The 26028-nt window shown below is 36.9% G+C and overlaps 1 protein-coding gene across 2 annotated transcripts in view; it reads left to right on the top strand.

Annotated features, from left to right (window-relative positions):
* The window catches only part of NBEA (neurobeachin), a 610373-nt gene that overhangs the window by 532761 nt on the left and 51584 nt on the right, over window positions 1-26028 (top strand). For both annotated transcript variants that reach the window (XM_060080316.1, XM_060080317.1), the window contains 2 exons: window positions 6437-6556; window positions 21128-21280. In XM_060080316.1, coding sequence (XP_059936299.1) covers window positions 6437-6556; window positions 21128-21280 — 273 coding nt within the window. The remainder of the gene's footprint in view (window positions 1-6436; window positions 6557-21127; window positions 21281-26028) is intronic.

The following is a 26028-nucleotide window of genomic DNA, read 5'->3' on the forward strand; positions in this document are numbered from 1 at the left end:
AGTGCCTGTTTACCACTATAAACCAATCAGAACACCTTTAGTTTATGGGTTGTAATAATTTATTAATACTCTCCAGGTGTAAGAAAATACTTCACACTCATGCAAGAAGTAAAGGCTTTTCTGAATTACAGAACATGTATATAGAGAGAACTTTGTAGCTTCTATCCTGCAGTTTCAGCCACAAGTCAAAACTAAATACAGAAACACAAAAATTTGCCAGTCAATATCTCAAACAGTCGATGTCCTTTACAGTGGACGTAAAATATGTTCATATTCTATGTGGGCTCACAAATAAGCAAACAAGGAAATGAAAAGCAAGAAACAACCATTACTATAGTGAACCTCCACCATGGGAGGAGTAAGACACTTTTCTTGGGCATTTTGGGGATTAAAAAAAGCATTATCAAGTGGGTTGTTTTGAGAATTATATGAGTATATTATACATACATATATAAAATAGTATTTTGAAATATATAAAATGGTATTCAATGGCTGTTATATAATCAAATTAGTCTGAAGTCAGACTTATAAGAATTTAAGTGTGAGTTCATAAAAATACTTATTACCACCAGCCTGATTTAACACTATTCTATCCCTGATAAACTAAACATTTTATCAAATAATAAATCATAATTCATCCCTAAATTGATTTCTTATTCCAGTGAAATGGAATACAAATTTGAATCTCTGCAAGGGTACGGCAGACATGCTATCCCTATTTATGCTACACATGCCCTTTTAGTATTGTCTATAGCTGTGCTGCATGGTAGAAATGTAATGCAAGCCACTTATGTAAGTAATTTAAATTTTCTAGTAGCCATATTTAAGAGTAAAAAGAAACAGGTGAGATTAATTTAATAAATACATTTGTTAGCCCAGTATATCCAAAATGTTATAATTTCAACATGTAACCAATGTAAAAATTATTAATGAGATATTTTACATTGTTTTGGTATTCTTTGAAATCCAGAATGTATTTTATATTTATAGCACATTCAACTTGAACTAGCCATATTTTAAGTACTCAGTAGTCACATGTGGCCTGTGGCTACTGCATTGGCAGAAGAAATATATAAGATTGCTTTTATGGAGACTCATTTAACCAACACATCTTAAGTTGTGCTGTTATAAATAGAAGTATCACGGTCTAATAGTTTACTAAGTGTTTAACCTAATGGCCCAGGGAATTGTGATTTCCTCACTCCCATCCCAAGGAGTTTATGAAGTAGAAAATGCATTAAAATTTGTGTCACTAAGAATTTGTTCATAAAAACAAAATACAGATTAAAATAAGTATCTGCCCTTTACCTTTCAAGCCTTTTAGACCCAGTCATTAAACTCATTATTAGTTTCAGTCAATATGTTTAGTATGACAATGATAATAATTGCTTTAAAATGCTAATTAACTACATACCTCATTACTTTATTTTTTATTATATATATATATATATATATATTTTATTTATTTGTTTATTTATTTATTTATTTATTTTTGGCTGGATTGGGTTTTTGTTGCTGCATGCGGGCTTTGTCTAGTTGCAGAGAGCAGGGGCTACTCTTTGTTGCGGTGCGTGGGCTTCTCATGGTGTTGGCTTCTCTTGTTGCGCAGCACGGGCTCTAGGCACACAGGCTTCAGCAGTTGCAGTGCGTGGGCTCAGTAGTTGTGGCTCGCGGGCCCTAGAGCACAGGCTCAGTAGTTATGGCACACAGGCTTAGTTGCTCTGTGGCATGTGGGATCTTCCCTGCCCAGGGCTCGAACCCATGTCCCCTGCATTGGCAGGCGAATTCTTAACCACTGCACCACCAGGGAAGTCCCTACCTCATTACTTTAAAAATATTATTTTAGACACACAACCAGTGAAGTCACTTGTCTAAACTACAAGATTCTGAAAAAGCTGTTTCTTTGCTAGCTGCTGTTGGACAAATGATGAATAAACTTTTATAGAAGTTTGGAGTTTGTTCAGATATTAACTAGTATAATAGGACACATTTTACTTGGAATGATTTTACTTTAAATCTTACCCTGAATATATAGCATATACACAGAAGTAATTCTGAATTACGTCGGAATTCACCTTCTAAATTCAGTATATTCAACCTACCTATTCAAAAGTCATTTGTCAAACATTTAATTATAACTCTTAGGAAGTTGAATAGGTTGTACAACAAAAGTTAATTTATAAATCAGTTGTTTAGAATTTGGGGTTTACTTATGGGTTGCTTTGAAAGCCTACCCAAGAGCCTGTTTAAACCATAATATATCTTTAACAGTATATATTTGTAGTGAAAGAATAGTAGAAACACTTACGCAAGTACCAAAAGATAATGCTACTGAATAAAATATTGTCATCGTGTTTCTCTTGATACTTATAGACAGTGCATATATACTTAGAGGAAGATGAGGGATTCTTAACGAAGAGACTGGTGTATGGTAGGCGCATAAGTTTCTGAAGATTCTAAAAGATATTTCTGGTTTCTTTTGAAAGCGATGGGAGAAAATAAACTTGTGAAGTTAACCAAAGTACAGTAGAAATAATGGTTCTTCCATTTCCTAGAATGTTATTACATCTACTTGAAGGACCATAGTGAGAATTGCGTTAGTTAACTGAGATACCACAGTTCCAAGCACAGAAAGGTGCTCAGTAACTTCAGTTTGCTTCCCTTTGGTCTTTATTATGCTTTATGTAACTTCAAAGTATACATCTTTTCTTTGATAGAGTTATGTCACAAGCACTGACTATTACCCAGGGATGGAGTTTGTTTCAAATGAAATGAAGAGAAGGAAAAGAAGAAAACTAAAAGGGGAGGGGGATGTAAGAAAAGATCCTCATGGGATGACTGAGCAAAAGTCATATAAGACAGAAGAATAAAGGAGTTGTCTAAAGAGAAGAGGGGCAGAGGCACAGGGTTCTATTGCCCAGGAAGGGTGAATTGTCTGCGATCATTGGAAGGCAGGACAGGTTGTTAGTGTCCTTGCAGGGACTAAAGTTTATGACAGAATTCAGGAGGACAGGTACTTCCCATGCAGGACAGGTTAGTTTGATGTTCTAGCCCTGAGAAAGGGTTGGAAGGTTGGGGTAGATGTAATCAGGAGAAGGAAGTCTGCCATCAGCCACTTATATTGTATTACTGGGCCAAACCTGAAGTTTTTTTTTTTTTTTTTAAACCTGACATTTTTAAAGCCCAAGTATTTTAATTTTTGAAATTTCTGTTTAACATTTATTTATTTGTTCATCTTATCTCCCAAGCCAAAAGCTCTTCTAGTAGAATGATAAAATATCTAATATGGTGATGTACATGTAGAGCATGGTTTGATCAACATGTGTCAGGTGAATAAATACAGAAGTTTCTTAAACTTAATACAGCTCTTGATCCTCTGTGTTAGTCAGGCATGAGTCAAATGAAAAAGACAGTCCTTGTACTGTGCCTTGAAGGTAATAGAGAAACACATGGTAAAAGGTAATCTCCACAGTGATCAGAGCTTGAAGATCAATACCCACTTATAAACAAATAGGTTATCCATTTCTGTTGGTACTCTACCACTGTAGCAACTGGAGGCCTTCAGGAATAATGAGAATAAATGTCAGTAGAGAAGTATGTGACCCTCAAACAGTTGTTAATCAGATCTTTATAAAGGCTACGTAGGACAGTGAAATGTGGAATTCTTCAATATTCTCCACTTTTAGGTGCCACCAGACTCATAAACTTCACGACCAGAGATAATCATTCTTCAATTTCAGATTTATTTTCACTGTGCCCATCTGCGCTATTCTTGGCATGCCTTCGTTAAGGGTTGAAAACTAAGGAAGGATTTTATCATTTAGGCTGGGGTAGAGATCAGCTTTTAGTGGTCGATGATAAGAAGTAAGACTTTGCATGTATAAACGGATCTTCACTCACATGTATCTAGTAGGTTAAAAATCATGAAGACAAGTCTGGTCCCTCTAAATTATTCTCTGCCTACTACCTACAAAGAAAAAATAAATGCCTTACATCAGCGTCCTAGCATAATGAAGAAGTGGATTCTGAAGATGCAACTTTATGGTCCAACTAGTGGTTAAGAACTGACAAGAAAAACTACATCTTACTCTTATCCAGCCATACCCCCCCTTCTCCCAACCATACCTTGTATGTTTAGATGAGTTTGAAAAACATTAATTAAACACTATCTATGAACCAAGCACTTGCTTGGTTCTAATAGAGGGATGAATTAGGCCTAAGGAACTGAGAGTCTGGTCAGTGTCTAGGGAACTGGCAGTCAGGGTGGAGCCCAGCAGTGAGTACTTGACACAGTGCATGAAGCTGGTAGTCATCTTCATCACTCTGTGTCAGCTAAGATACTTCAAGCTTTCTCACTGTTATTTAATCTTAATTACCCACAAGGTATTGTCATTCCCACCTAACATAGGTGAAAGAACTGAGATACAGTTACTTCACACCACTACTTACTTGGGTGGGGTTAAGTAAGGTGCCTAAGAGAAGTAAATGGTTCCACGAAGACTCAAACTTAGATCTGTCATATTTCATTCGATTTACTGTTGCTACTTCTAGAATTTTTATATCCCTACTTTAATTTAGTGATAAGATATACGGCATTGACTACCTTCAGTTTAATAGGGAGTTAAATTTTTTTTCCTAACTTAATTTTGGTGACATCTATTTGTCTCTCAAGTCACTTAAAATCTTAAACAGCAATATGGACTTACTGGGTGCATATTTGATTTTCAGGTAAATCAGTAATACCCTACTTACCTATATAGTGTTATATCATTCTTCATCTTATCTCTTTCACCATAGTTTTCTGTCATTCAGTACTAAACATGAGACTTGGTGATACATTATAAACTTATAAAATTGACGTCATCTAGCCACACTAAATTTCAGGAACGTACTGAGGAATATGAATATTTATAGCTGTTGCCTGACAACTGGACCTTATGACTAGTGGCAAAAAGAGGAGTTTAAAGAAACAAAGTCATGTTTTATGGATATAAAAGAATGAACAGAAGTTATATATTAAAGAAAATAAACAATATTTAGGAAATATTTCTTAGCATTATTGAACCTAGAAGTGACATATCATTTATCCTAGACTTAAGAGAAAAGGATTGAACCATAGGAAAGTAAATATATACTCATCTTTGTTATATTTGAAATTTCCTAAGAAATCCTTAGTAAGAATGAATGTTATTTAATCCTTTTAAATTTGGAAGCAAGTTTAATGACATCAGAAATAATGCCTCTCTCCTATCATAAAAACTATAGAAAAAGCATTTAAATTAAATACATTAGGACCTTGTGATAAAGTTATTCCTAGGTTTCCTGCTATGGGAACATGTTCTTGATGACAGACACCAAGTTTTGATAAGGTAATAGTTACAGAATACTATTGAATAGAATGACTAGAGTTTATCTAGTCTGCTTTGTATTAACTTCATTTCATTCTTTCCTTCAACAAATTATACATTGAGCAACTTGGGTGTAACAGGAGTTCTTCTAAGTGTTGGAGATAAAACAGTGAATATGGTAGATATGGAACCTATTCATGTAGTGGGGAAGATAGAGAAGTTAAAAATCAGTTACAAAACAATGTGACAGATGCTTCAGGGATGTGTTTTGAGAAAATATCTGTTGCTATTTAAACACACTGGAGAACTTGGCAAATCAAGGAAAGTCTTTCAGGAGAAAATGATGTCTTGGCTGAGACTTAAAGGATAAGAAGAACTTAGCCAAGTCAGGATGGTGAGGTAGAGGGATAAGTTTATACTAGGCAGAGGAAACAGCACATACAAGGGACGAGAAGTGAGACCAGTGTGGCAAGACCTTAGGATGTGAAGATGGGGATGGCGAGAGATAAGAGTTAAGCAGGTTCCAGATCACTCAGACTCTCTTAAGACAAATCAAGTAGTTTAGACTTTTCCCAGAGAGCTCTGAAGAGCTATGGAAGGATTTTAATCAAAGATTTGCATTTTAAAAAGATCATCAGACCATAATATGGTAACTTTAGGAGACTTTCACAGGTAGCCTAAGATGGATATTCCCTACCTAATTTCACACTACGGTGAACAGTGTTGGAGAGAGTTTCTTATGTGTTACTATGTGTGGCCTTAGTTATGAGAAAGAAGATCTGAGTTATATATTGACAGTAATGCAAAATCATTCATCATAAAATCCCAGGGCACTAGAACTCTATCCTTTTATAAATCAGAAGACTGAAGACCAAGAAGCAAAATGACCTGCCGAGGTTGAAGAGTGACAGGTGACTCAGTGGTCCAGACTGGCTCAGACCAGCACCTCCTGACTCCTGGGTGTGGGTGTCCTTCCAGGAACCTGCACCATTTCCACCTCAGAAGAGTTTCAAAAAATGAAATATTTTACAAAGGGAGAGGACAGTTGTGTTCAGAAGGGTCAAATTCTTCACTTTTTTTTCCTTTAGGAACCTTTCACAACCTTCTTCCTCAATGCAAATGACGGAAAATTTGACCATCCTAATCGAACCTTCTCGTCCGTTGCAAGGTCTTGGAGAACGAGTCAGAGAGATACTTCTGATGTAAAGGTAGGCCCTTTTATTTGTTAATATTAATTTCAAAATATGTTGAAGTTTTGATTTATTTTTTTAAGTGGGTGTATAAGATATTTTATTCCACAGCTTTATTTCATCATATTTTAAAATTATGTGGCATATCTAACCTAAGAGGAAACTAAAGGAAATAATTTTGAGCACCACAGAAAATGATTAGGATTCTTTTATATTATTCAGTTAAGGTGTTTTTGTTATTTCAAAAAATTCCTATCTAATTTAGATCGAATAATCAGGAGCTGGAAAGAAATTGCCTTTCCTGCTGTTAACTCAATATTTGGCCCATTCCATAAAACACAGCAGGAATTGGATTTGACCTTAATGTGTCATATTGTTATAGCTTGCCCAGCTTTGGGTTTACATAGCCTGGGGCAATTAATAAAGCATTAATGACAAGACCCATTTAAAATGTAGGCTTTCTGTACAACCTTAGCTTTTACTTGGCTGTGCCTGGGGATACTACGCAACAATACACATTAGATTAAACCAGCACACACACAATATCCAGGAACAGCCAGAGAGCAGAGTCATTTTACAGTTGGTACTACTCAACTATTGTTAAATATAAAGATTTATTTTTCATTTATATGGGCTTTTGTTTTTTTTTAAATGGTTGTATTCAAAACATTAAAATATATTTGCTCTCTCATTTTTCTCATTTTTTCCTGATGATAAGATTATATGATCAGGTTATTACATAAGTATATGTGTTTCTTATTTTAATCCTCTTTTCTTCAAACTTTTTCCAATCACTGCCACTCATGCTATTGAATATACAAATATTATAGTATCATTCCATTTAGTGTCTTAATCCAACAAAAGACAGTGAATTAAAGTCAAAATTGTCATTTACAGGGCCTCCCTGGTGGCGCAGTGGTTAAGAGTCCGCCTGCCGATGCAGGGGATACGGGTTCGTGCCCCGGTCTGGGAGGATCCCATATGCCGCGGAGCGGCTAGGCCCGTGAGCCATGGCCGCTGGGCCTGTGCATCCGGAGCCTGTGCTCCGCAACGGGAGAGGCCACAACAGTGAGAGGCCCACATACCGCAAAAAGAAAAAAAAAAAAAAAAAAAAAATTGTCATTTACATATTTATGCTTATCTATTGCAAATATTTTTAAAAGACAATTACAGTGTTACTGAACTGTAAGAAATTGGATGAATACAACTTTTATTTAGTTTCTTTCAAAGCAGAAAACAAAGGGAATGAATCCAAGTAATGTGTAGCATACCTGTGTGTCTTATTCATTGCCATCAAAGTTTGCATATAATTTATACATACAACGTATTCACATTTGGAAGTAAGATAATGTAACATGCATTCTTGCTATATTAAACTCTTAAGGCCCATATATTTCTCCGAACAGACTTATAATTTCACTGAGAAATTCCACTCTAAAAGATCCATAAACCACCATTTAAACTGATTTACAACCAATGAAATCAAGAAGGGAGTCCATTTCTTACTTAATAACACTTTGAACATAAAATGGGGAGTCTATAGGCTTCTAGAATTAGCACAGTGTCTTTAAAAGGCATTAAGTAAATATTTTGTATGTAAATTAAATATTCTTATCTATATTTTAAGATTTCCCATCATATGTAAGATTATTTATATCTCAATTCAGTATCCATATTATATCAAACTCTTTCAAGTGAAAATGCCTGTTCACTCTTGACATCATCACAAAACAGAAACTCGGTTTTTCTACTTAATTCAAAGGTTCATCCTCACAAGTCCACACACATGAGCCCGTCATCCTAATTTATGTAGCATTTTAGGCTCTACCTTCTATCCTGAGAGCTTTATTGATGCTTCCGATCACCAGATATCTCCCCCTAGTTACATGTCAGTCTCTGAGGACCAGTGCCCGTAAAGCCGAATTCAGGCTTTTCCCAGAATTCTCCCAGCAGTTTTCCTGTTCTGAAACTTTTCAGAAACATTTATATTTTGTTACCCTTTGTGTTCCTTTGGCTCCTGGGGGCACATCATCAAGGACAAGGACCAATGTGGCTATCACTAATTCAGGACATTTTAAGTTTTTTATCCCAGGTAGCTGTACTTAATACAAACAGATACCGTCCTCCAGCCCCCCAACTTAATTAGTTCATAAGATGCTCACTTCCTCAGTCTGACATTGCATGGATTGCTCTCATTTTCAGTTCTCTCCCACCACCACCCTGAACCTTTTATATTCTATGATAATATACTTTGAGTACTTTTCCACGTAGACCCCTTCTTTCTGAAGCCTGCACATTGCCTACATATACAATAATTTATACACACAATCTTCTATTGATGGATAGTTTGTCTTTCTCTCTGATAGTTATTGTTAAACACAGGCTGCCATAAATCCTTGCACAGATATCTTGAGGAACTTTGTGTGTATATGTGAAGGTAATTCCTGTTAATGGGACTGGTGGCTCAAAAGCTATATACATCTTTAATTTTGAACGATACTGCCAAACCTTCATTCCCAAAGATGATCACTCACTCCCTTCACAGCATCATGTGAGGATGCCACCTTCCCCATGCCCCCTGCCCCGACCATCACTCTTATAATAAACAGTGTAACTTGTGCTAATCTGGTGAGTGAAAAACAGAGTCAGCTTTGTTTTGGCTTGCACTTCATTAGTTATGAGTGAAGTTGAGCATTTTTCATATAATTATTGACCTGTAAACTTGTTCATATCTTTTGCCCATTTTTCAGTTGGGTCATATGTCTTTTTCCTATTGATTTGAAAAAGATCTGAAATTGACTGCAGAAAGTTGCATTGCAAGTATGGTTTCTCAGTCTTTCACCTTTGCTAGATCTCAATTATATTTTTGTGGTTGTGTGTGTGTGTGTCCAAATGTATCACTCTTTCCCTTTGTAACATCAGAATGTGGGGGTCCTCATCGAGGGAATGTTAGAGAGACGTTTTTTGGTGATAATGATGGTTGTACGCTTGAGATTTTCTAAATTCATGTTTAAATGTATTGATTAACATGTACGGTATTTTTCCCTCTACAATAATACCTGATTTAGCAGGGAAGAATGTGTTACCAAGAGTAATATAGTTTTAAAGCCTAAACTCTTGACTTCTTATCACTGAGCTGTTAAAACATTTTATATATAATTTTAAAGAAATGTTTTTATATTTCTGAAGAAAAGTACATCTGCAACATCTCCTAACTTAGGTAAGGTCTCATATAAGGGAGAACCAGGACAGAGTAGATGGTTTCATTCTGTCTGTCTTTGTTACCGTCGGTCTCTTCCTGTGGTAATGAGTACAAGCTGGGCAGAGAAGACTTGGTGATCTCTCAGGAGAGAGGCCTCCCGAGCTAAGTCAGACCAGTTCGTTTTTACTTTATTTTATTTTCTTAATTTCTCTCCTTCAGCATAGTCTTGGTAACAATGACATTCAACTTACTGAAGTTCTTATACTAATTTTCCTTAATGCCTTCAAAAGTTGTTCTATTACTTTTGAATAGCTATGTAGATGTCAGAAAAGGGAGCTGTGACAAAATGTCATTAAGGTGACATAGTGTAAATTAATACAGTTAATGGAGATGCTCACCACTGACTCATTGACCCATTATGAGCTCTTGTGGAATCAACGAATGCCAGGGCATCAATCTTTTGAAAAAAGGAAGAAAAGAGATGGCAGCTTTAGAACCTTGCAGTGAATTATATTAGAAAAGTGAAAACGTCTGGGTTGGATTTGATTTCACTAGGCAGCCATAAAATGGTACGTTCTCTCAGCAAACTATATTAAACTGAAATGTCAAATTTGATGCAGTTGGTATACAATTATGATAGTGTTAATAGTGGTCTTCTATCATTCTAAGACATACTTTCAAGTCCAATTTCTCAGCAGCTTGAACTTGTCATAAGCTTGTAAATTAGAAATTGTGTTAGAGGATATTTTCTTATTATTGACGGGACGCATATAATACTATTAACTGTACCATGGGGTTTTAGTATAGCTGTTAAAATAAACTAGAAATCACATTTACAGACACAAAATGCCTGTTTTAATATTCATCTTGCCATTTCTTTAATAGTCTTTGGTGCCTTCTGCACTATTTTTCCTTTAGGAAATTTTAAACTACTTGGACTCTTTCCTTAAAGAGAAGCTGGTTAACAGAAATCTATCAATGGGAAGAGAGTAAACAGAAGAGCTGTTATTTTAAGTGGGCAAGCTAGTGCCTGAGCGACCTCTATAGAAGCACACTTACAAGTTATAATAGAAGAGTTCATTCTTCTTGAATAATTCTCAATAGTTTTCAAGCATGCTTTTTTCTCGGTCATTTGATGCAGTCCTCAAAACAGTCCCATGAGATAGAGATCATTATCCCCGTTCCGTAAAGGAAGTTCACAGATACTAAGTGGCTTGCCTAACTTCACACAGCAGGTCAAGAGGGAGCCAGAACTAGCAATGAGGGCTAGTCAGTTACTTCCAGTGCTTTATTCATGGGATGGTTTGCTGCTTTAATTCTTCTGCATGATCTCACAATTATATCCAGCCACGTTGATTAGTTTGGAGTAACTGACAGACCAAGTCATACTCTAATAATTTATTGCTATGTACAAACCACCCTCCAAAATTAGTGGCTTAAAAAAACACGGCCATTTATTTTCTCAGAGTTCTGCAATCAGAATGGGGTTCATCAGGTACTTGTCTCTGATCCATGTCAGGTCCAAGCGGGTGGCCTCTCTGGGTCTGAAAGATTCAAGATGACTTCATTCACATGTCTGGTCCCTTAGCAAGAACGGCTGGAACATCTGGGGACTGGCTGGTCCTCTCTCTCTTTGTGTAGTCTGTCTGGGAAGATCATCACAATTTTTTTCAGGTGTCTGCCTACCAAGAGGATAAAAAAATGGGAACTGCGAAGCTACTTCGTGCCTAAGCTTGGAAGTCACATAGTGTTACCTGCCTCCACAGCATTCTTTTGGTCAAGGCAAGTCACAGTGCCAGCCCAAGTTAAGGGGGAGGAGAAATGGACTCCACTTCCCCATGAGATGAGCAGCAAAATCACATTTCAAATGGACATGGAGGTCAGGGGGATTGTTCTGGCTATCTTTGAAAACAATCTACTGAAGTCCTCTCCCCAGTCACAATTCACATTCCTCGTACAAGCAAAATATATTCAACTTGTTCCCCACAGTCTCATCCCACTATTGTATCAGGCTCAAAATCTAGTAGCTCATGATCTATATCAAGTCCACATACAGATGAGGTACAGAAATTCCTAATTTGGAGACCTGGAAGCTAAAAAGATAAGTTATCTGTCCCACGTATATTCAGCTCCCAGTGGTAAGATAGGAGCAGGTAAACATCAACAGACATTCTGTTCAAAAATGGGGGAGTGTGGAAGGTACATAGTAGTCATTGAGTAGCTTTCTCCACATGCTTCCTGATCATAGAAAGTTGGGGCCGAGGCGTCCTTTGCCCAAGTTGGTGCAGCAACTTAAACAATTTGTGGATTTTCTATGTATCAAAGTATAGTTCACTGTCAGAAAAAACTCTTTCTCACAAGTTCTTTCAAGACAGGATCCTCCCTACTTCAGGCTGTGATTAGGATGCCCTTTATAATGCTCATAAGATTCTTGGAAGCCCTTTGTGTGGCCGAGGGAGTCTGCAAACCTCTATCTTAAATTTTTCTGAGCACTTATAAAAGGTTTTACAGGCACCCTTTTCCCTATGGCCATATTTTACTTACGGCACCTTAGAATTGATCTTTGTCTGAACCTTTTTTAATTTTGAGAATCTGACAAGATTGTCCTAGGCCCCTATGTCTCTCTAAATACTGCTTTAAATCTGAGCAGTTTCTTCCTTAGCTCATAATACCTTATCCATATACCATTGAAAGAAACCAGTGGTCACTTTCAGCATTCTGCCTGGAAATATCTTTAACCAGAAGCACAGGTTCATTCGGTACTTTTTCTGTCTTTGAAATGATTGCAGGAACTAGTCTTGTTAGTTTATCCCACACGACGTATCACGCATTGATTTCCTCCTGCTTCTAACAGCAACGTCCTTCCTGATCTTCCACCAACAGTGTCCTCACCATCCTTCCAGCCTCTGCCTACTGCCCTGTCCCAAGGCCAATGCCACGTGTTTTAAGTTTTTATTACTTCAGGACTCCACTCCCAGGCATTAATTTCTGTTTCAGTTATCTATCACTGTGTAACAAATCACCCAAACCTCATCTTAAAACAGCATCAATTATTATTTGTTGACAATCATGCAATGGGAGTTAAGGCTCAGAGGGGACCACTCACCTCTGTGCTACAGTGACAGCTGGAGAGGCTTGGCTGGGTCAGAGAAGCAAGATGGCTTCACTCCCATGTTTTGCGCCTCGTCTGATGGAGCTGATGGAGCGGTCGGGGACTGTCCAGGCCTGTCTGTCTGTCCACACGATCTTTCCAGTAAGGCAGCCACACAGTTTCATGTGATGGTGACTTCTAAGGGAACAACCATGGAGGCTGCCAAGCCTCTTAAGACTTAGGCATCTCTGCAAGCCCTGAAATGTCGTTTTGTCACATTCTGTGTGTTGAAATAAGCCAGCCCATATTCAGAGAGAAGGGAAATAGACTCCACCTCTTTATGGGAGGAACAGTAAAGTGGAAATGCCAGACAGCATGCAGGATGAGAGGGATTATTATGGGGATCGTTGAGAAAACTCTGTAAGTTACTAATTTTAAAAAATTGTAAGTTTCAGTTTGGTTTATACAACCAGTTCATTCTGACTGTGCATTTGGAAAAACCAAAATCTGAAGTGCAAAAAACTTATAAAAATATATCTGATTAGCCTAGGTAGCATGTAAGCTAGTCCATATATTTGATAAAAAACACTTGAATTGTCTGAAGTGTCTACATAGGTGTTCATTCAAACACAAATATCCAAAGTGACAGAGCTTTTTTTTTTTTAACTGATTATGGGATATACTTTGATACTGAGTAAACTCTGTTGATAGAGTAAATAATAGCTTCAAAAAGTATTTTGCATAAAGCTATGAAATGCATTGTTTCACACACATTACCCCCATTTAATCCTCACATCCACACTGTGATTTAGTTGCTGTCATCATCACAATTTTGCATATCAAGAAACTGTTTTTTTCTTAAAGTTTAAGAAACTTGCCCAAGCTGGTGAGAAGTCTGTATTTCAACTCAGAACCATATGATTCCAATGCACTTCCCCGGTAGAAGGGACGGTCCCAAAACTGCCAGCCTGACAGCCTCCCCCATCACTATGACTAACTGGTAGCCCTGCGGTAACTCTGCTTTAACTAATACTGTTTGAAAACCTTTTACCATTATTTCATGCCTGAAGTTCAGGATATGATAAATATATAGTAATGACCTGTTCATTTTTCATTCCACAAATATGTATTGAGTACCTTTTTTATATGTCAGGCACCATTGTTACCACTGAGTGGTGAGCAAGTGAGATCCCTTATTGATGGGATTTCTGTTACAGTGGGACACGGGAGCATAAATAAATTAAAAAAGAAAAGAAGAATTCCTGTGGAGAAAATTAAAACAGAATGAAGTCATACAGAGTGGGTTGCTGTTTTAAAAGGAAAAATAGAGAATGTAAGAGCAGAGACCCTGAATCTAAAGTGTTTGGGTTTGATTTCTGACTTTACCACCTATGTGCAGTGTAGTTATTAGCAACTTACTTACCCTTAGTGTTCATGTCCATAAGTGGGAAGAATGAGGATACATACCTTAGGAAGCTTTTGTGAAGATTAAGAAAAAGATGTAAAGTACTTAGAACAGTGTCATGACACAGTAAGACACAAATAAGTAATTCCTGCTGTTTTAAGATTGAATGGCCAGATGTGACATTTCAGCTGTTTCCTTGTCTTGGAGCCCAGATACAATAATTGTCATCTTCTTGTACATAACCTACATAACCTTTGAATCTCAGAGGTGAAACTCTCTTAACTCATTAAATTTTTTAGAATAAGCAAATCCTTTAAATAATATAAATGTGAATATTCATTATATATGGATGCCCTGTATTTACATACTAACTTTAAATTTAAAATGCCATTTGAAACAAGGTTTTAAAGCAATAAAATTGAGGCATAAAAACTTGCACCCTCTCTGCTGTTTGAGCAGCTTCTCCCTAGACTTTCTGTGATTTTACTCTCTTCCTTCCCCTTCAAGGAAAAACAAAACAAAAAAACCAAAACTTAAACTTCCCCAGCTCAAGACTTCAGGGTTCAGACTGCTTTAGTCACTTACAGCTCTGGTCTTTTGAAGCTTCGAGGGACTTTGCAAATATGCTGTACTTCAGGAATGTCTTCATATTGCTTTAAAATGTGTCTTTTTTTAAAATCTGCATCCTAAAAAAACAAAAAATATTGTTAGAGTGAATCTGGGAGAGTTTCTTCTTCCCGTCAAACGTCAGGCCTCCAGCGGCTTACACCAACATCTTAGCTAACACCCTAATTTATGACCACATTCTGGTCGGCCAGATGAGGACCAGAGTGGAGAAAATGTCTCACTTAGGATCATCCTGAAGGCCCTGGTAATCCTACTTTTTCATGATTGGCTGCGATTCAAGCCTTCAAAGTCCCCACCCCACTCCCGCTGTTCTAAATAACCCTCAGAGGAGAGGTTCCTCAGCCTCGCTTTGTTCTCCTTGGTGGTAGCTGGCTTTCAGCCCCTTCTTTCTGGAGAGCTTAAGTTAAAATGAAAAAGACTTGCTTCCTTCACTTCTTCAGTTTGGGTACAATTTTACTGGCAACGTTAAAACCAACTTTTTCTAAATTTAAATTGAACTCTTTTACACCTTTGAACCTTCTAACAAAACTAGAATAAGCAAGATAACATTTTTTAAGCTGCAAAAGTTTCCTCTCGAAAGGTACAAATTTTATTTCTGGGTGCATCCTTTTTCTTTTATTTAATAAAGTACTTTATTGGCTCTTTTCCTATCTCGAAGCATTCTTGCAACCATCTCCATAGTCCCCAGAAGATTTCTAGTGATATTAAAATGATTTTATCTCATATCTTCAATAGTTTAATATTTAATGAGTACCTGCTGCATACAAAGTATAGCACCAAGAGCTGTGGGGGATTTAGCAAAATATAAACCTACAAAATTAGGCTCAAAGTCTGCTTTGCCCAAACTGTTATTAATATAAAATCCTAGGCTTCTTATGCCTTTGCGAGTCTAATTTAATGACATTCAGTGAATGTCACATTCAGTGGCAAGTAGGTTAATAATAACCATGTATTTTATTGCCCCTCTACCACGGGAAAGAATGGGAAACAATATATATGAAAAACATTAGAGCACCAGGACACTTGAAGATAAACCGAAACTCTTTGGGCTGTCTAAATAAAAAATAAATCCATGTTGCTATATCCATGTGGATGTATATCCCTCTCGGTCCTCAAGGAAGCTTACATAGGCTAGTTCTAGAGATAGAACATGGACACAAATAACTGACGAAAGACAGTTGGGAAATCCCTGACTTATGTGAGCTTATTACACATAAATCACCCTCTCCATGGAGCAACTGCATGAGCTTACATTCCTCTCCCCATTTTGGACCATTTGGGATGCTATGGATACTCATTGTCATATATAAAATGGGTAATGTGTAAATAGCAATGTTCTTTATCTTCTCTACATCTTATACTAATTTCCCACGTTTTCCCAAGCAATGAGAGCAAGATCAAAAGAAAATTTTGCAGTTATTGTCTTGGTCAGCTCAGGCTGCTGTGTTTTACCATAAACTAGGTAGCTTATAAACAACAGAAATGGGTTCCTCACAGTTCTGGAGGCTGGAAGTCCAAGATCAAGGTGCCCACATAGGTTCTGTGTCTTGTGAGAGCCTGCCTCCTGGCTCACGGAAGGACATGTTTTTGTATGTCCTCACGTGGCAAAGAGAGGAAGCAAGCTCTCTTGGGACTCTCACCAGGACACTAATCCCGTTCACTAGGGCTCCACCCTCATGACCTCATCTAATCCTAATTACCTTCCAAACACCCTACCTCCTAATATCATCACATTAGAGGATAGGGTTTCAACATTTGAATTTTGGAGGAATAGAATATTCAGTCTGTAACAGTTACACATTTCTGATTGAGTACAAAAAAATGAGAATAGCAATGATACTTTACTTCTACCTTCTAATCAGTGACCACACACCTTTACCAAGTTGGCCCCTCAGTGCAACATGGTATATACTCTGTCATGCTTACCCAGCCCAGAAGTCAAACTCATGATAGTCATTGCTGATAGATGTTGCTGAAGCACCCTTTAGCCCCTGGTTTATCCACCACCTAAGCTGTATCATTATCTGCAAATAAGAATGTTTGTTTACCTATTAGCTTTTCTTTTAGCCCCTTCTTAATTGCCCCCTCACATTCAAGTCACTGAAAATTTACATTAACATATTAATTTCACTGTAGTTCTCCTTTCCCACAGTTCCTTGTGCCCTTGATGTCTTGTACGTAGTTTATTATTAATATATATTTGCCTCTCCGTATGAGCCATCTAATTCCCTCTCCTTTTTGCATCCCCGGGTCCACATCTTTGTTTACTCATCCTCACGTGTGTTGCAGATGGCCCTCCCTGGTACAGTCCCACAATATGTCCCCTTACTCAACACGGCCACAGTTTCCCTTCCCTCTTCCCTCCCGTTCTCCTTGCTGCTGCTGGTTCCCCCTTTCCCCCTCCCCACCCACACATATACCTAGTCTCTCTCCTCTCCAGTTCATTCTTTACTTTGACACCCAATGTCTTGCTTTAAAATAAATGTAATCATGTCAATAGCTCTTTTTTTAAAAATTATTGCCAATAAGACAAAATCCAAAGAGCTTAGATTGGCATAAAACTTCCTTCGTCATCTGACTCCATACACCTCCCACCATCTCATTCCACCCCATCTTGATCTGTCCCCCAATATATCCTACACTCCACCCATACTCGGTTCGTACCACTCCTTGATAATACTCTCTGCCAGTCCCCCTGCCCCTTTCCCCACCTTTATCTTAGCCATGGTTGAACTCAATGTCTGATCTCCAGTGAAATCTTTTCTGACTTGCCCGGAGTTCCCTGCTCTGTCCTCTCTGCTCCCTTGTGCTTTGTTTATACTTTCACAGCTATTATTGTTGTGCATTATAACCATCTGTTTATACATTTGCCCCATAGACCAGACTATGAATTACTCAAAGGTAAGGCCATGATTGTTCATTATTTGTTTTCTTAGGACCCATCACAATGCCTGGTACTCAAACTCTAGTACATGAATAAATAAATATCAGGGAATTATATAATGGGTTTTAGAGAGATTTCTATTTAAATGGTTTAAATAGAAGAAAAAATATGATTCTTAAAAAGTTAAGCTCTGCTTATCCGGAAAATTCATTTACACAAATCTGTTCAAACTCCCATAATGCTGGAGAAAATAAACATGGTTATATTTTTTTATGGTTCACATTTGTTATCATAAGAACGGTTAATGATCAAATTCTCACAGAGGATTGCTAAGATAAACACTTATGCTATAGCAGATAAATGTTGGTTTTAGCAGGAGAACCCATAAAGAGAACACTTTTTTTTTTTTTTTTTTTGCGGTATGTGGGCCTCTCACTGTTGTGGCCTCTCCCGTTGCGGAGCACAGGCTCCGGACGCGCAGGCTCAACGGCCATGACTCACGGGCCCAGCCGCTCCGTGGCATGTGGGATCTTCCCAGACCGGGGCACGAACCCGTGTCCCCTGCATCGGCAGGCGGACTCTCAACCACTGAGCCACCAGGGAAGCCTGAGAACACTTTTTTTAAAATTAATTTTTATTGGAGTATAGTTGCTTTACAATGTTGTGTTAGTTTCTACTGTACAGCAAAATGAATCAGCTATACATATACATACATCCCCTCTTTTTTGGACTTCCTTCCCATTTAGGTCACCACAGTGCATTAAGTAGAATTCCCCATTTGTTCTCTATTTTATACATAATATCAATAGTGTATATATGTCAATCCCAATCTCCCAATTCCTCCCACCCCCCGCCCTTTCCCCCTAGGTATCCATACGTTGGTTCTCTACGTCTTTGTCTCTTTTTCTGCTTTGCAAATAAGATCATCTATACCGTTTTTCTAGATTCCACATATATGTGTTAATATACGATATTTGTTTTTCTCTTTCTGACTTACTTCATTCTGTATGACACTCTCTAGGTCCATCCACGTCTCTACCAATTACTCAGTTTCACTCCTTTTTATGGCTGAGTAATATTCCATTGTACATGTGCCACATCATCTTTATCCATTCATCTGTTGATGGACATTTAGGTTGCTTTCATGTCCTGGCTATTGTAAATAGTGCTGCAGTGAACATTGGGGTGCATGTGTCTTTTTGTTTTACAGTTTTCTCTGGGTATATGCCCAGTAGTGGGATTGCTGGGTCATATGGTATTTTTAGTTTTTTAAGCACCCTCCATACTGTTCTCCATAGTGGCTGTATCAATTTACATTCCCACCAACAGTTCAAGAGGGTTCCCTTTTCTCCACCCTCTCCAGCATTTATTGTTTGTAGATTTTTTGATGATAGCCATTCTGACCTGTGTGAGGTGATACCTCATTGTAGTTTTGATTTGCATTTCTCTAACGATTAGTGATGTTGAGCAGCTTTTCATGTGTTTGTTGGCCATCTGTATGTCTTCTTCGGAAAGATGTCTGTTTAGGCCTTCTGCCCATTTTTGGATTGGGTTGTTTGTTTTTTTGATATTGAGCTGCATGAGATGTTTGTATTATTTTGGAGATTAATCCTTTGTCAGCTGCTTTGTATGCAAATATTTTCTCCCATTCTAAGGGTTGTCTTTTCATCTTGTCTATGGTTCCCTTTGCTGTGCAAAGGCTTTTAAGTTTAATTAGGTCCCATTTGTTTTTTGGGTTTTTTTCATTACTCTAGGAGGTGGGTCAAAAAGGATCTTGCTGTGATTTATGTCAAAGAGTGTTCTACCTATGCTTTCCTCTAAGAGTTTTATAGTGTCTGGCCTTACATTTAGGTCTTTAATCCATTTTGAGTTTATTTTTGTATATGGTGTTAGGGAGTGTTCTAATTTCATTCTTTTACATGTAGCTGTCCAGTTTTCCCAGCACCACTTATTGAAGAGGCTGTCTTTTCTCCATTATATATTCTTGCCTCCTTTTCATAGATTAGTTGACCATAGGTGCATGGGTTTATCTCTGGGCTTTCCCTCCTGTTCCATTGATCTATATTTCTGTTTTTGTGCCAGTTCCCTACTGTCTTGATTACTGTAGCTTTGTAGTATATTCTGAAGTCAGGGAGCCTGATTCCTCCAGCTCTGTTTTTCTTTCTCCAGATTGCTTTGGTTTTTCATGGTCTTTTGTGTTTCCATACAAATTGTAAAATTTTTTGTTCTAGTTTTGTGAAAAATGCCATTGGTAATTTGATAAAGGGAACACTTTTGTGTATGCTTTTCTTGGGTTGAAGAATCCAGTTTATTTGAAGACCTCAGTGTCTGGTGTGTTTTTTTTTTGGTGGGGGTGTTTGTTTATTTTTTAGCTTTTCTATTTATCACTGTGTATTCCAAAGTGAGATTCAAATTTCGGGTACTATGCCATCCATGTCAGACATGTTACACAAATAAATGTTCTTATGCTTTTCACAGATAAAGTTAATTTAACCCTGATCTTGATATTTGAAAAGATCAGTATTTTTTCATAATATTGATGGTAAACATAAAACTACTGTGTTTTTGTTTTCATTTCCTCAAGTTGTTTTTTTTTAAAAAGGAGAACAAATTAAAACTTTTAAGGTCATAAAATCAGTTCACTCCTGTATCATATTTCTTCTAAAGTTACATAAACCACATATTAGACGTGCATCAAACGCAAGTTTGCCTTGAACCCAGTTGTTAATGCCATACTTACATACAAGTAACACAAGTTATCTTTGCATTCAAGTTAAGAACTTAGTATTCAAGTGGCATGCATTGAATATTTAAACTTATTATGTTGCATATCATCTCTTATTATATTTAGTGGTAGGTATAAAAACAATTTATTTTGCCAAACTATAAAATAAAACAATGAGTCTCTTCATAAAAATCATGTATTGTAATTGCCAGTGGAGTCAAAAAGAAAAGTAGAAGACATTACATGATTTTTAACCAATACTGGCAACACCTTTTTTTGAATTTGGATATTTTATTAATAGAATTTGGAAAAGTTTGTTGAACAGCAGAGACTTGTATGTATAACCTTATATATTTGTTCACTGATACTATTGGGAATATTGTTGATTCTGTAACCCATTTCTCTTAACTAATTTGTGGCAAGATAAGATTGAAAATCTTATAAACATAAATTATCAAGCATATTGTTCAAGAAAAATGTTTGCCTTCTTTTCCTAGACTCCTATCTAAAGAAAATTTTAAAAAGAATGGAACTAAGTAATAAAATATTGAATTTAAGTAAAGAAATTAATTCTGTTTACAGTTGTTATAAATTAATACTTTCATTCAACTGATTTTTAAAGTGGTTTAATATGCTACATTTTTATTCCTGGCAGGAACTAATTCCAGAGTTCTATTACCTACCGGAGATGTTTGTCAACAGTAATGGATATAATCTTGGAGTCAGAGAAGATGAAGTGGTGGTAAATGATGTTGATCTTCCCCCTTGGGCAAAAAAACCTGAAGACTTTGTACGGATCAACAGGATGGTAAGAGCGATTTTGTTTTTGCTTGAGCAGTCACAAGGAAGTAAAAAATATTCTGTTGTTTAGTTTTCAGCTACTAAAAAATTGTCTTTTAACATCTATAAATGCAAGGCTAAATTTTTGAGAAAAAAAAAAGAAAGCATTTTACTGTTGTCTTTTGACAGCAGTTCTTTATTGTAGAGTGGATTTTCCTTTCATGAGGACTAATAAAGGAATGGTAATTCAGTTATATTTGCTCCCTTAGGAGAAGACAATCAGATGAGCATCTGTTGACTAATGTATTCTAAAATGGTCGAAATTGATGCCCATTCCTTATTTTTGTCTATTGGCTAAATCTGCACTGTTTTTTCACTCATAAAGTACTCAAAACAATATACATTTAGAACATATTTGTATGTAGGAAATTATAAGCTGTAAAACATACCTTAAAATGTAATATACTTGACTAAGAGAACACCCATCTTGTAAACATTCTTAGATAGAAAATGTCATTACTTTTTGAATCTGTATGACAGATGTCTGGGTGTTCAAATAGAAAATGTGTAAATAGAATGTTTGCATGTGGTTATTTTATAGATCTTAATATATTTTATCCATATTTAAGGAGATTTTAATCTCAATGGGGTTACGGTATATGGAAATGAACCACTTTACCAAGCAACGTCTCTAGTGTACTATTGTTCTTGGCCAATTGAGGAATTATATCAATACAGCCTATGACCCCAAATATGTTTTTAACCCTGTTTCACTCCCAGTTTTTCCAGCTGTCCCATAAATATGTTTTATTTCATTTTGACAGCTTATTTATTTGAATTAGAATCCAAATAAGGTCCACATATTGCAGTGGACCTCACATATCCCTCAGTCTCTTCTCTAGTAAGAGCTGTATAATTCACATATATCACACAGATACAATTCCCATACCATACAAGTCAACCATTTAAAGTAAAGAAAAAAAAATCAGTGGGTTTTAGTCTATTCACAGAGTTGTGCAACCATCACCACAGTCAATTATGAACATTTTCATTACCCCATTAAGAAACCCAATCCCCTTTAGCATCTCCCTCCCCCCATTTTCCCCATTCCCCCAACCAGCCCTAGGCAACCACTAATCTACTTTCTGTCTCTAAAGATTTGCCTATCCTGTTTATTTCGCATAAACAGGATCATACAATATGTGGTTCCTTCTTCTACCCCTGATTTTGTGTCTCTTTTTGTCACTGTCAGTCACATGCTCCCTTCAATTTTAGAGCTATTTTTCTGTCTCCAAGAAATATTTTACTTTTAATACACTTTATTTTAGAAAGCTGGTACTGAGACAGTAGACCTATGTTTAAAGTTACTGTATAGATAATCTGTAATCTAGCCTCCCCCTGAGGTAATATCATGTAGTACATAAAGTTTATATAGGATTTCTCTCACTTCTCAATCTGGAAATTGGCACTTTCAGGTATATGGCATAATCTCACACCATCTCCTTAAACAATAGATTATCTCTTCAATTTATCTTTTTAATGTGAAGGATTTATACTTTAGTGATGCATACTTCTAAAGTCTATACTTATTTTTAGAACTGGTTGTTTATTATTACCACAATACCCTTACATACTTGAATACTGGCTATGATATCAGTGTAAGGATACCAGATCCACAAACTCAACTCTGGAACCCACTACATACTGAGTTGTGTCTGAGATGTGTCTCTCAGTCACATCATTTCACTGTATATTTCTAGAGCCAAGAACTGTGCCTGCAAGAGTAGTTAGTCACCAGATATTTGCTGTTATGAATGATTGAATGAATCACATGGGGTAATAATCTTAATGATTTTAGCATGTTGTCTAGTTAGGTCCAAACTAGTGAAACGAAATGAATCCTTCACTCAAGCAGGCAAAGTAGCAAAAATTGTTGGACCAAATTTTCTCTTGCTCTGATTAAACACAGGTTTTTATGTGGCTGCTAACAATTAATAAATGCCAGGTGGTTATATTGGAAAGAATACTTGGGGTTTAAAAGTTTCCTGGCTCTTGAATCTGAGCTTTGCCATTTACTAGCTTCATTGCCCTGAGTAAACTATGGAGCATCTCTGGTTCTCATATTTCTCATCTGTGAAGTGGGACTACCTTATGAGTGTTTTTTTAAAAATCATTATTTGTGATAAAATTCACTTGTACAATTTTAATGATTTTTAGCAAATTTACAGAGTTGTGTGACCATCACCAAAATCTAATTTTAGAGCATTTCTTTTGCCCCAGAATTATCCTGTGCCTACCTCCAGCCCCAGACAATCATTAGTCTGCCTTCTCTCTCCATAGGTTTGCCTTTTCAGGACATTTTTCTTAAATAGACCCATACAATATGTGTTCTTTTGTGTTTGACGTCTTTCACTTAGCATAGTTTTTGAGATTCATCCATGTTGTAGCGTATATCAGTTTTTGTTCCTCTTTTTGCGTAACGATAGTCCACTGTATGGATATACCACATTTTGTTTATCCATTCATCAGTTGATGAACTTTTGAGTTGTTTCCACTTTTTGGCTGTTATGAATAATTCTACTATGAATGTTCACATAGAAGTCTCTATATGGGCATGTGTTTTCCTTGCTTTGGGGTATATACCTAGTGGTAGAATTTCTGAGTCACATAGTAAATTTATATCTAGCTTTTTAAGAAATTAACTCTTTTGCAAAGTGACTGTGTATCTTACATTCCCAATAGTAATGTATGACTGTTCCAGTTCCTCCACATCTTCACCAACACTTGTTACTGTCTGTTTTTTTATTATAGCCATTATTGTAGATGTGAAGTAATATCTCATTACAATTTTAATTTGCATTTCCCTGGTGACTGATGATGTTGAGAATCTCTTCCTGTGTTTATTGGATGCTAAAACATTTTTAGATATATTTTAATAAACATCAGGTAATGATTCATTATAGATACAACTTCTGTGTTCCTCATTAGTGAAAAAGTTTAAACGCCCCAGAATTAGTAATTTTATTAATGATATGCCTAATTGAAAAAGAAAAAGCAGTTGTGTTTCTAAACACAAATCCCCAGGGCAGCATCGTGCACAGAATGTTTTTAATGTAGGGAAAGATGATTATTATGCATGAGAAATTATCAGATAGTTATTACTGATATAAACTGAACAACCAGGACCGTACAGTCTTGACTAAACCTTCAGAAAAATCACAGTGCTTCATTCATCTAGTATGTTGGGTACTAATGCAGTCCAGCTAAATAAACTTACCAAATAAATGAAGTTTCTAGATTTTTATAGCTAAGTGAGAACTTTTTTGAACCCTGTTGTGGTTGTTGTTCTAAAATGTATTACTATTTGGTTTTCTACCCTCTTATACAAAGGATGAAACTTCTCTTTATTATCATAAGTACCCATTATGCTGTGAAGTGATATAATTCCATATCTATTCTTTTTCTATTTTCTTCTTTAGATTGTTAGCTATCATCACACTTTCCTTTGATGGCCATAGTGATTCGAATTTTTCTTATAATCTCTAGTCTACAAAATCAGACAATCAAACTTATCAAGGCCTTACGATAAACAAGAGTCAGTCGAGTGCTAACAGAGGCCCTAGGGGAAGTGTCAACTTTATAGCTTTGGAGGAGAGTGACTGTCTTCTACCTCAGGTTTCACTGGTAATTGTTAGATCAATTCCAGATCTGGGAGTTGGTACTCAAACGTGAAGTGACAAAACCCTCCCTTAGTAAGTGGAATGTTACTCTAGGCAGCACCCAGTTTATACCTCTTTTTATGTATAAAGAGCTACATGATGGGGCTAGGACAGTCTCCTTTCTTCCAGGGTGTAGTTGCTTACAATTTTTTTCTCTGCTTTCCTCATTCCAAGACTTACAGCTGACAACTGCTGCACAGGAGGTTGGATACCCTAATCTTAGTCACCATACCCCGTATCTCAGTGGTGGTCCTGAGTCATCCCAATATGACGGCTGACCAAGATAAAATAATGGCAGTAGTGCTTGTAACCTATGCCATCTATTGATTGTTTATTATTTGTCAAATACTGTGCTAGATAGAGCTTCAGGTGCAATTTTCATTTAATCCTCAAAAAGTCTTCTGAAATGAAAATTATACTGAAACTCAGTGAGGTAAGTTACTTTGTCAAAGATCACCTACTTATCAGAGTGGCAGTGTTCCTACCCACGGACTCCAGGCTCGAGTGAGTAGTGACTTGAGGAGCTGTGGAGAGGGAGAGGGAAAGAAGGAGGGAAGGAAACATGTCTTCTAACTAGAAGCCAGTACCTTGGGGCCAGCAGAAGAAGAGACAGAGATAAGAGGGAATTGACCCCAAACCAGCAGCATGTTCCAGCCTCAACAGCTCAGCAGACCTGACTTTCTGTGATCCTATTTCTAACTCTTTATCCTCAAAGTTCTCACCCCATAAGACTTCCTTTCCCAGCCAGTAAAAGCTCGGTTTACAGCTGAGGAAGTCCCAAGTCCCACCACCCAGCGGGTGTTGGAAGAAGGCTATCTTCCAGCTCTACAAAATGGAGGAAATGGCATTATTTTACATTAGTTTACATGTTAAACTTTATAGTCACACACAGGATTTGAGACCCGGAGCAGACCTTTATTTGAATAAGACTGAGACACAGAAAGGCAAAGTGACTGACCCGAGGTCTGGACCCAAGTGCCTTTTCTTACTTACTGTGCCTGGCATCACAGGTTGGCACTCTGAATGTTATGTCCCCTATATCCATTTACAGACTTTA

This window comes from Mesoplodon densirostris, chromosome 17, assembly GCF_025265405.1.
Source record: "Mesoplodon densirostris isolate mMesDen1 chromosome 17, mMesDen1 primary haplotype, whole genome shotgun sequence".
Classification (NCBI taxonomy): Eukaryota; Metazoa; Chordata; class Mammalia; order Artiodactyla; family Ziphiidae; genus Mesoplodon; species Mesoplodon densirostris.